The 11,780-nt window shown below is 55.5% G+C and overlaps 1 protein-coding gene across 9 annotated transcripts in view; it reads right to left on the bottom strand.

Annotated features, from left to right (window-relative positions):
• The window catches only part of SCN5A (sodium voltage-gated channel alpha subunit 5), a 62,208-nt gene continuing 50,428 nt past the window's right edge, over positions 1-11,780 (bottom strand). For 5 of the 9 annotated variants that reach the window (XM_087824600.1, XM_087824601.1, XM_087824609.1 and 2 more), the window contains 8 exons: positions 11,359-11,532; positions 8,483-8,605; positions 7,750-8,031; positions 5,563-5,616; positions 4,952-5,089; positions 4,226-4,330; positions 2,802-3,072; positions 1-1,331 (listed from right to left, as the gene is read on the bottom strand). In XM_087824600.1, the coding sequence (XP_087680726.1) occupies positions 94-1,331; positions 2,802-3,072; positions 4,226-4,330; positions 4,952-5,089; positions 5,563-5,616; positions 7,750-8,031; positions 8,483-8,605; positions 11,359-11,532 (2,385 nt within the window). In that variant the 3' untranslated portion in view covers positions 1-93. Of the gene's footprint in view, positions 1,332-2,801; positions 3,073-4,225; positions 4,331-4,947; positions 5,090-5,562; positions 5,617-7,749; positions 8,032-8,482; positions 8,606-11,358; positions 11,533-11,780 lie in introns of all 9 variants that reach the window. The other 4 variants (XM_087824605.1, XM_087824607.1, XM_087824608.1 and 1 more) reach the window with 3 other exon arrangements.

Genomic DNA, 11,780 nt, shown 5'->3' with positions numbered 1-11,780 from the left:
AAGACCCAGCGGACGCTGGCTTGTGGCTGCGCTTGGGTTTGCCTCGAGGCAACAGGCCGCCTTTCGTGGTGTCCCGGCCAGTGGGGGCGAGGCTCACACAATAGACTCTCGGTCCCTGTCGGGGGACGTGAGGAAGTCCGGGAGATCTTCGCTGCGGCTGTAGTCAGACACCCGCACCTGGAGGTTATCGCTGGTGGCCCTGGTGACGCTGTCGTAGGAAGGCGGGAAGGACGTGGAGGAGATGGAGGAGCTGGAGGGCGGGCCGGGGCGCGGGGAGAAGCTCTCGTTCATCTTGCAGGCGATGAGGCCCTCTTGCTCGGGGGCGGCCTCCCCGGACAGGCCGCTGCTGCCCCGCTGGCGGAAGAGGAAGGACGCGTGCCTCACGGAGCGCTGCAGCAGGTGCCTGCGGAAGGCGCGCTGGATCACGGTGGCCGACACCTCCTCGTGCTTGCGCCGCAGCGTGGTGGTGATGGGCTCGTAGGAGATCTTGGACGGGTTGGCCGCCATGAACTTCTCTTCCATCTGGATCTTCAGGGCGTCCATCTCCCCGGACTCACCCAGGACCCTCTTGGTGAAGGCGAAGAGAATGTCCATGCAGTGGATACGGTCCCCGCTCACCATGGGCAGGTCCATGTTGATGAGGCTTATCTGGTTGGGCTTGGCAATCCGCAGCGGCTCAGACAGGGCGTCGGCGAAGTCGGACAGCGCCAAATACTCAATGAACTGGGTGGCCTCCGGGTCGAACTTCTCCCAGATCTCATAGAACATGTCAAAGTCGTCCTCGCTCAGGGGCTCGGTGCTCTCCTCCGTGGCCACGCTGAAGTTCTCCAGGATGATGGCGATGTACATGTTGACCACGATGAGGAAGGAGATGATGATGTAGGTGGTGAAGAAGAGGATGCCCACGGCTGGGCTCCCGCAGTTCCCCCGGGAGCCATTGCTGTTGGGCAGGTTGGGGTCACAGTAGGGGGGCCCCGTGTTGAGGATGGGGCTGAGGAGACCATCCCAGCCAGCCGACGTGGTGATCTGGAAGAGGCACAGCATGCTGTTGGCGAAGGTCTGGAAGTTGAACATGTCGTCGATGCCAGCCTCCCACTTGACGTAGGCGAAGTTGGCCATGCCAAAGATGGAGTAGATGAACATGACAAGGAAGAGCAGCAGCCCGATGTTGAAGAGGGCGGGCAGGGACATCATGAGGGCGAAGAGCAGCGTGCGGATCCCCTTGGCCCCGCGAATCAGCCTGAGGATGCGGCCGATGCGGGCCAGGCGGATGACTCGGAAGAGCGTAGGGGAGAAGAAGTACTTCTGGATGATGTCCGAGAGCACGGTGCCTATGGGAAACAGCAGAGGCTGTGGCCACCCATGGCAGCTCGGTCTCTCCAGCCCAGCCTTGCTGCATGGGGTCTGTACAGCAAGGAGCCGGGAACTGGAGGCCCGACTGGCTTAACTGCAAGGCCCTGCTCCCCCTGCCTCTCCGAATCTCCATTTCTGCATAGGATCCAGAAAATGAGGACCCATGTTCTTTGCAAAGTGCCTTCTCTGCCCCTTTGTTCCTTAGTCTTCTGAGAACAGTGCACAGAAGAGCTGTACTAGGCCCATCTTCTAGATCGTGGGCTCTGAGGCCTGAGGGGACTTGCTCAGCATTTTGGTCCCTAACTTGGACCAGAACTCAGGCCTTCTACTCAAAGTGTGGTCTGAGGACAGGCAGCCTTGGGATCTCCTGGGCACTAATCAGAAATGCTGAATCTTAGCTCCTTTCCAGACCCACTGCATTTGCACAAGCACAGATGACTCACATGCACACTGCGTGCAAAAAGCACTGGCCCGGGAGTCAGCACTCTCCCCCATGCCACGCTGTGCCATGCCACACGTGCCACACTGTGCCAGGTGCATCTCAGCCTCCTGAGATGGTTCCTATTACCCTCTCAACTCTGTTAGCTTGCAGGGTTTACCCACCCCTTGGTCTCTATTGACTACTCTGGGTTGGGATTTTTACGGAGCACAGATATAACTATTAGGAGAAAGAGTGAAATTAACTTGCCTCATATTGGCCCAAGTGATCGTTCCAGAGTCCTCATATAATAATGATGTCACTGGCTGACATGAGTCCAGTATTTACTGTCAACCAGACACTGAGCTGAGCACTTTGTATCTACATTAAGCCCTTCTAGTCACTCTAGGAAGTGAGCTGATACCATCATCTTCATTTCCAGGAGAGGAAACAGGGGTGAGGTAACTTACCCAAGTGGCCACCTAGTCAGTGCGAAGCTGGGATTTGACTCAGACACTCTGGCTCCACGCTGACCTGTTGTTAAGCGTGGCCCTCTGGTTTGGCCAAGCACAGGGACCAGGAGGTGTTCCGAGGTACACGCTGCACCTCCAGGAGCCTCAGAGACTGCCCGCCAACAGCTCCGTTCCCGCTGCTGATGTCCTGCCCATTTAGTCCCACCAGGCACACTCTAGCCCTCACCCCTGCCTGGGGCCTCCCTGGGCATTTTCTGACCCGACTCCCAGCTTCCAACCATCTGCCTGTCGCCGCAGCTGCAGCGGCCCCCGCCTTTCCCTCTGAGTTCACCCACGGCAGGGGCTGTCCACCGCGGAAGATGAAAGCCGGTCACTCCAAGGCAGAGGTCCGTGGGGCAAGGTCAAGAGCTTAAGTGTGTGTTTGTGTGAATGTGACGGGGGAGAGGTGAGGAATGCAGAGAGGGAAGAATGGCGGAGCCTGAGTCCTGAGGCCCAGGGGCCGGGGGAGAGGCCTGGCCTGGGGAGGGCACCTCTCTCCAGACAACTTGTACACCTACCCACGATGGAGAGGATGACAACCACGAAGTCGAAGATGTTCCAGCTGTTGGTGAAGTAATAGTGCCGCAGCGCAGCCATCTTGATGATACACTCGCCTGTGAAGATGCCTACGAAGAGCAGGTTGATCTTGCCCAAGATGTTGACCTTCTCAGGGCTCTGGTCGTCCGTCTCCACCATCATGGTCACCATGTTCAGGCAGATGAGAAACATGATGGTGACGTCAAAGGCCTGCTTGGTCACGATGTCAAATATGAAGCCCTGGTACTTGTTCTGAAAGGAGGGGCAAAGGATGGGCTCAGCAGGGACCTCAGCAGGCTAGCAGGCCCCCTCCCACCACTGCTGACTCCCTGCCAGATCACCCGCTTCATTTACTGTCCTGTGAGGCCAACACCCCACCAGCTGTCACAGTGAGAGGAAGTCAGGAGCTCGGAAACAGCCTGGCTCGCCTGCTAAAGTGCTACCTGGGCTTCAAGGCCCAGCCCCAAGGCTCCCTTTTCCCTAAGGTCTCCTCTGATGGATCTTCAGGAAGCGATTTCTCCTACTCTGAGTTTCCTTAGTAGATGTTCATTGTGCTTTTCTTTTTGTTCCCACTGTCTGAAGGCTCAAGGTCAAATTTAAAGTTCAATCCTAGTAACCATATTAGCCCTAGGTTAGTACATTTTCTCTACTCGTTTTAGGGAATCAATTTTATTTACTCTACTAACTATATATGTGTCTTTAATTGTAAGTCACCCCAGCTCGCTCTCTCTCTCTCTCTCTCTCTCTCTCTCTCTCTCACACACACACACACACACACACACACACAGAACAGAGAATGGAGAAAGAACAGAGAAAGGTGAAAGAAAGAATCAGATGAAATTGATGAATTGGATTAAAAAACTTGGGCTGCCACGTACCAGCCAGTGGTTTAGATTATGTCCCCTACTTACTTTGAGTACCACCCCCCTTTCTGCTCCAACATACATTTTTTTGGAGAATGGACTGATCAGGCAATGGAGTCAGCTTGGCAGAGGACTTCTCCTGGACCCACACACCAGGGGACTCTGCCGTTCAGGGGTTGCAAGGCTGAGGCAATGAATGCGGGTGGGGGCTGTGGAGACGGCCCTGCTCTCCCTGGAGAGAGCCTGAGCCCTTGCAGGGGAGGAGGGGCTCGCTCAGAGGCAGATGGGTTTCTGCGGGAAGAGAGTGCTCCCTGGTTGCTGCAGCCTTCTCATGTCTTCCTTCCTATCTCTCTGAGACTGAGACCTCTGTGTGTGGTCAGGCTCCTGAGAGTGCCCCTCCTTCCCTGGACTGGCCGAGGGCCCCAGGCTGGGCCCAAAGACCGTAAAGAGGCCATGATAGTTCGTCATGTGGTGTGAGGGCTTCCCAGGCTGTCCCCCCAGCAGATTCTTCCCACTCTAGCTGAGTTGGGAGCCGGGCTCACCAGAGGCCTTGGGATGGGCTTCTGGGGCTTCTTGGAGCCCAGCTTCTTCATGGCGTTGTAGTATTTCTTCTGCTCCTCTGTCATGAAGATGTCCTGGCCCCCTAAGTGCAGAGAGACAGGCACCAGACTCATTTTGGGGTGCTCAGAGGCATGGACGGCACAGGGATCTTGCTTCAATAATGAGGGCACCAGGGCCGGCCTCCTCCTCACTTCCTGTCCCACTAAAGTATGTCTCTATCCTGCACCACAGACTCCTCCTCAAATCTGCTTTTCCAGGGCCCCTGTCCCCACTCATCTTGAGATCTCTCTGGTTTTGTGACCTGCAAATCCTGTCCCCACGCCCACTCTCTCCCCTGCCCAATGCAGCCAGGCTGGAGGTTCTCTCTGTTCGCCTGGTTGACCTGCAAATCAATCATGGCCTCTCTGATGGAGTTCCAGAAAGACCTTGACCCTCTGCATAGGCCCCACCCATTGTCCCTGTCATGGACCAGGTGACGAGTCCCCATCTTCACCCAGCTTCTCTCAGGAGCCTCATCTCTCAGGTAGACTAGGGCAGGGCAGGTGTGGGGTCCCTTGGTGCATTTTGTAGGCCTGGGCATGTGACCCCACTCCACCCGGCAGGAGCAAGCAGAGGACCATCCTCAGTGGAAAGCCAAAACGGGGCCGGGAGCCCGAACCCTTGGCACCCAGCCCAGCCAGCCCAGGGGGAGCCTGCACTCCACGTATCTTTTTCTTCTGCTGGTTGAAGTTGTCAATGATGACACCAATGAAAAGGTTCAGAGTGAAGAAGGACCCGAAGATGATGAACACGACGAAGTAGATGTACATGTAGAGGCTGTATTCCCACTGGGGCTGCTCTTCATACTGTGGGGGAGAAAGCGGACAGGGGATCAGGTGGGAGCGGGCCGGCTGGGGGGTGCCATTCTTTGGAAGAGAGGGGGTATCCTGAGGACGGTCACCAGCACAGGTGGGGGTGGGGGGGGTGGGGGTGAGAAGCGGACGGTGGCAGGTGAGGACAGTGGGCATGCTGGGCTCAGGCTGGCACAGTGTCATGGCATGGCTTCTGTGCCCGGGCCACCGGGAGGTTTGAGAATGTGGGGCATCTCTTAGTTTCCTGTGAACTGTTAGTGTGAATGGAAGGTGTATAAGGCCAAAGCAGAAGCTTGATCTGCATCTCTGTTGCTTCCACCCCATCTTCTTGGGGTAAGACTTTAAGACTCCGGTAAACTACAGTGAATTCAATTTGAAAGATATTTGAGAATTTTGGGACTCCTCGGGAGACCATTGCTCCAGGGTCAGCCCTTAAGTGCCCGACTTGGTGGGAGAGGCCAACCTACCCCTCTGGAGTCCACAGCCGCATACATAATGTCCATCCAGCCTTTAAATGTTGCCTGAAAGGAAAAGACAGGAGTAAGATCATTTAACTCTGCATCAACTGAGCTACTAGGGCTCCTGTCTGGAGAGGTAAGGTCAGGAAGTAGCTTCCTGCAAGAAGCTAGCAGCCCATCCCACCCCTACAGCAGTGTCCAAATGGCTAGGTGGTCAGGCAAAGGCCTTCTTGTTCAGTGCTGGGGGTGGAGGGGAAGCCAGTCGAGCAGACACCCCAAGGAGGCCATGCAGTGGGGAGAGTAAGCTTCTCGATGTTGGCTAAGAGACAGATGAGGCCTGAGGGAGGTTGACCCTTCAATCAGATCCACATTCATTTCAGATTCTAAAACACCACAGAGTCCTACAGCAGGTGTCAGGGAGAGACAGGTGAGGCTTGGGCTTTCTGTTCTGACTTAGGGTGGACCCAGTGCTGATCTGGTCCCCTCTGTCATGCACCTCAGAGAACTTTGTGGCTTCTGCTCCATAGCCTTTCAAAGGATCCCTAAAAAATCCCAACCTTCCCTTGTACTTAAGAGGGGGCCTTTGCCAGTGGTGTGTGGGTAAATGGTGAACAAATGACTTTCCAGAAAGAAAAAAAAGCACCGATTGTTGGGTTTGCCAATCTCCCTGCATAAATTCTCCCACCGAGGCTGATTTCAAGTTGCTGATGTGCAGTTACTGAGCACACAGAGTTGGGGAGAGATGCACAGGAACATCGCATTATAAAATTTCCACTGTATGGATATAATAGATGTATTAACTCCAAGAGCACAGATGATACTACATGGTAATGGTGAGTGTTCATTTTGTTTTAATATCATTTAGTTAATTATAAGTTTACAAAATGTAATTTTTCATAATAGATTGCAAAATATTTGGCTCGAGCACCCATGGCAATGAGACAGGGCCCTGGTGCTGGCTGCACCATCTGCCCCAGTCTGGGCTGCTGTGAAGTCAGAAAGCGTCTAAAAGATGGGCTTGGTGGTGAGGCCAACTGCACAGTGGGTCTCACTTGTGTCCTTGGCAAAATGCAATTCTGCCCCAAGCCTCCTTTCAGGGTTCAAGCTTGTCCACACGAAGGGTGCATGTCTGAGAGTTTTCATGTGGCAGGCAGGGCAGATGGGGAAACTGAGGCCGCTCCACAGAAGGCAGGCTATTTCAGCTCCTTATCCCAAGAGGCCCTCACCTGTCCAGGGAGGCCTGGAAATGCTTTGGAAACCGCTGAGGACCACACAAGGTTAGGAGATGCCTGGGACTAAATTCTTGCCAGCTGCTGCGTGGTTCTGCCTATAGACAGTTCTCAATTCTGACATTCAGAGGGATGGTCACAGGGATCGGAGGCTCTCTGGATTCAGCTCTAATCTTCTCCTTGAGGGGTTCCAGGGGAGTCTTTGGAGAAAGCTACCACTTGGACTTAAGGGGTGGGTGGAAGTGTGAGTAGACATGCTTTGTTTTCAGGTAGGAGTCCCACTAAGTTTTCTTTTGCTTTGGGGATTAGAGACACATGTCTGAGCTTAAGATTGGGATAGCAAGAAAAGCCAGCTGCAGCTTCATGAGTTATGGTTCTGTCTGCATTTCTGTTGTTAAGGACATTCGTAGTTTAATTTAATGGCCTGTGTTATATTCACTAAAGCTACCATCCTCACAAATCAATGAAAACTTTGGAAAGACTGAGTAGAGCTGTGTTTAAACATCATGCATCTTGCCCATTGGAGATGGAAGTAAATCTATTATTTTAAACAATATAGAAAATTTCACTACTTTTTGTAACAGAGGGATGGCGAGAGCCACCGTTTTGCTAACAGTTCAGCCCTGGGCGTCAATGGTCCTTCATTTTTAAGCTGTGCCATCGCACTGCCAAAACCGACCGTGTGAGGAGGTCAACCTGGCTGCTGGCTGGGCAGTTAGTTCTGCCTCAGTGCTGAACCCCATGCCGTGGACTTTGGAGAATGTGGCATCTGCTCTGGAAAGAAAAATCTGGGGACTTCTCATGGAGCCAAGAAGTCTGGAGAACCTTGGCCTCCTTTGGGCAATGTGATCCGACTGTGAGGATTCAGAGTGGCCTCACTGTCCCCCTCCTGCCCACACCGAGGGTGAAGGCGCCTGTTGCTAGAGAACCAGTGGGAGGAAGGGAGTCCCTCCTTTCTGAGACTCACCACCTGCAGCAGGGCCAGGTACCCAGCTCCCACGTTGTCAAAGTTGACTTTCACCTTGGTCCAGTACAGTTCGCCGGTCATGTTTAGAGACTCACAGTTACTCTTGTTGTTCACGATGGTGTAGTTTAAAGGCAGGTCCCCCTCAGTCTGGTTGATACACCTCCCAAACTTCCCCGCAAAGAGGTTCACGCCCATGATGCTGAAGATGAGCCAGAAGATGAGGCAGACGAGGAGGACGTTCATGATGGACGGGATGGCGCCCACCAGGGCGTTGACCACAACCTCAAGAGGACAGAGGAGAGACTCAGCTCCTGGGGGTGCCCAGAGAATATGACCTTTTCAAGACACCGCCATCTCCAACCTGCTGAACTCCCTGGCCATAGGTCCCTGCGGGGGAGGGAGGCGCAGAACACTTCCTGTCCCCAAGGAAGAGCAACCCACAGCTGGAAGCCTAGGTGAGGGGACAGTGGGAGAGCACACACCTTTCTCTTTGCACCCTAAAGTCTGTTGCAACTCCAGAGCACCTGCCCTTCCCTTCTTGGCCCTGCCTGAATCCATGACCTTGAAACTTAGTTTTCAACAGGGTGGCTGAATATGCCAGAGACTGATGGGAATGGGCTTCAGGGGACATGTTCTCTGAGCTAAGTTTCTGGTTTATTTGCAGGTCGCTGCTACGGTGTGGGGGGTATTTCTCCCCTAAAGTGTGTCCTGGGATGTCAGCCACTCCTCTTACCCTCATGCCCTCAAATCGTGACAGGGCTCGCAGGGGTCGGAGTGCCCGCAACGTCCGCAGCGACTTGATGGGGCCCATCTCAGAAAAACCCAGGGTGTTGGCCACCAGACTGATCAGTGAGACCTGTGGGAGGCAAGGTGGGAGACGCGGAGATAGCTCTAGAGACAGGCAGGTGGAAGAGCTCCTGGCCCACCCAGAACAGGGCTGGGGTGAGGGGGCCAGCAGGCCTTCCCCGTGTCCAGTCTTGATTATTCCCGACTGGCTCGTCTTCACAGGCACGGGCCAGCCTTCCTGGGGCCCCAGAGACTGGGGGCAAGCCCAAGTGTGTCCTGGCTGAGATACACCTTTACTGAGAGCCTCCAAAGCTACCTGCTGGCGTGGAGGAGCAGGGACACAAAGCCTGGTTCCCATGTGTTTTCCTTGAAGTCAAATTCTTGGGCCTCTTTTGGTGAAGGAAGGACTGTCCTGGGTTGAGTATGAGCAGACAGACTCCTCTGGGGCACTTCCCCAAAGTCAGACTTTGAGACATTCTGACGTCTTCAAAGAAGGGAGGCTTAGGTGGAGATTCTGGGGCAAGGAGAGCCTCAGCAATCTGTCCCCTCCGCCCCGCCCCACTATGGCATTTCCTTCCCGTGGACTTCATCCTTCCAAAGCTCCATGGGCATCAGTCCCTCTTACTTCACTGCTGGCCTGGGAACAGAGCTTGGAAATGGCCCTCGGATGCCATCATGAGTAATAGGACCTTGGCATTCAGGGCAGCCTGGGGGTGGTGAGGAGCCATGGCCAAGGGCCTGGCTGCCACAGCCTCCTCCCAGGCTTGGAACACCTGGTGGGAGGGGGCTGGGCAGAGGGGGCATCCCTTGAGGATGCCCAGCTTCGGGTCCCCATTCCTGGAGAGGCAGAGGTGCATCTCCCAGGGATGGCCTCCTGAGGGCAGAGCCCCCAGGCCAGTTGGTCTGCCTAATTCCCAGCAGGCCACCTCTGACGTCTGTTCTAGCCCCAGCTGCCCCACCCATAGTCTCCCCAACTCGGTTGATGGCAACTCCATCCTTCCAGCTGCTCAGGCCACAGTCTTGGCGTCATCCCTGCCTCCTCTCTGTGTCTCACACCTTACTTCCAACCCATCAGGATTTCCTGTTGGCTCTGTCTTCAAAATACATCAGAAGTTCAGATATTTCTCACCACTTTCACTGCCACCATCGTGGCCAGGCCACCGTCACCTCTCCCCTGGATTACTGCCACGGCCTCCCAACTCTTCTCCCTCCTTCCACTCGGGCCCCCTCCCCCACCACCCCACAGAGTGATCTTTTAATAACATGACTCAGTTCATGTCACTCTTCTGTTCAAAGCTCTGCAGTGTCTCCCCATTTCATTCTAATAAAAGCCCCTGTTTTCCAAAGGCTGCACCTTTCTGCCCCACACATCTGGTCTCATCTCTTGCACTTGCTTCCCCGACTCACTGTTCCAGCTGCTCTGGCCTTCCTGTCATTCCTCAAGTGTGCCTGGCACGCACTGACCACAGGACCTTGGCACTGCCATTCCGACATCTGCTTGGAATGTTCTGCAGACATCTGCCTGGCTCACTTCAACTTCTTTCAAACCTGCTCAAACGTCTCCTCAGTGGGCCCACTCCTGCCAGCCTGTTTAAAGCTGTGCTCTACACCTCTCCTCCCCCTGTGCCCTGGCCTTAACCCCCCCTCACTTCCTTTATCTTCATGGTACACATTACCTTCTGACAATATAAAACTGGCTAACTTAGTAGGTTTACTGATCCTCTGCACTGGCAGGGTTTTTGTCTTTTTGTTCCCTCAGATCCCCAGCACCTACCATAGCTCTTGCTCATAGATGCTCAATACGGAAAAAATGCATTAATTGATCCTGAAAATATCCTTCTCCAGACCCTGAGGCCTGAAGACCCCCTTTCCCACGAGGTGTGGGGCTGGGGGATGGGGGCAGCATGGCCAATGCCAGGAAAGCTGGATTCCAACACTCACTTCCTTCTGCCTGATCTTGGGCAAGGCCTCTCCCCGCTGTGAGCCCCGGTTTCCTTCTCCACGGGCTGACTGTGCAATCTTGGGACTCTCCCCCTCGGACCCTGCGTGGCACCCAGCAGTGCCCTGGGCCTGAGTAGTTGTGGGGCAGGGCCTCTCACTCTTCTCAGAGGATGTGTGAACCTCTTGCCCCAGGCCCTTCCTGGACACAGCCTGGGCAGGCACACCCTGCCAGCTACCCGATCCTCCAGGGCAGCCACCCAGAACCCCTGGGCCAGTGTTCATGGCTTTCTTCCTGCTCACAGGTGACTCCACCCCCCTTTCTTCCTCCCCAGGGGGTACCATCTTCCTGAGCCAGGAGGACCTCTCCTGCCTGCCCAGCACCTCCTCACCAACCCTGTCCCCGTGGCCTTTGGATCACTGTCCCCTGTGCAGATGGCCCTGTGTCTAGTGGGCTGACAGACATTCACAACAGGCCGTGATCTCCGCACAGTACAGGCTCGTCTGCTCCCCACTTCCAGCCATGCTGCGAGGGTGAGCCCCACCCCTGCCCTGGCTCACACCCCTGCCTGAACTGCTCTTCACCATTTCATACGATGGCTCTAGTCTCCCCCAGAAGCCAGGGGGCTCCTGAGGACAAGACCTAGGTCTCCCTCTGCTCCTCTGTCCCCCCCAAATTGGGGGTTCTGACGGCAGGGCCCAGGTCTCTCCCCGTGACCCCAGACTCTGGCCTCCTTCCCCTCTGCCTGCCCCAGGGCACAGCCGAGTGTCTCCACTTTAGCCGGACTCCCGGCGGCCTGTCACTCTGTCCCTCCGGCTCCGTCTCAGCTCCTGCTCGCACCGGCAATGGCGCCCCCTCCCCTCGTCCCCCAGGACCACACTCACGCCCACGATGAGGAAGTCGAGCCAGCACCAGGCGTTGGTGAAGTACTTCTTGAACCCGTAGGCCACCCACTTGAGCAGCATCTCCAGCACGAAGACGTAGGTGAACATCTTGTCGGCGTATTCGAGCAGAACCTTGACGGTCCTCCGCTCCTCCAGGTAGATGTCCTCAAAGGCCTGCAGACCAGGTTGGACAAGGGGACATGACCTCCCGACCATGGCCAGTCCCACCCCGCATGAGGCATTAACTCTCACAATAACTGCACCCAGGAGGGCGGGGGGGTGGGCAGAGGTGAGACGCTAGGGGAGGGGACTCCACGGTCAGCGGTGCACACGCCAGCGTGCTCTCCGAGGAGCCTGTGTGCCACCGGCGGGCCAGGAAACGATCTGACGTGGTGAGTGGACAACGGAGCAGAATGCGTGGC

This window comes from Miniopterus natalensis, chromosome 15, assembly GCF_054644295.1.
Source record: "Miniopterus natalensis isolate mMinNat1 chromosome 15, mMinNat1.hap1, whole genome shotgun sequence".
Lineage (NCBI taxonomy): Eukaryota > Metazoa > Chordata > Mammalia > Chiroptera > Miniopteridae > Miniopterus > Miniopterus natalensis.
The sequence above is the reverse complement of the archived record's forward strand: the minus strand, read 5'-3'. Positions and strand labels throughout refer to the sequence as shown.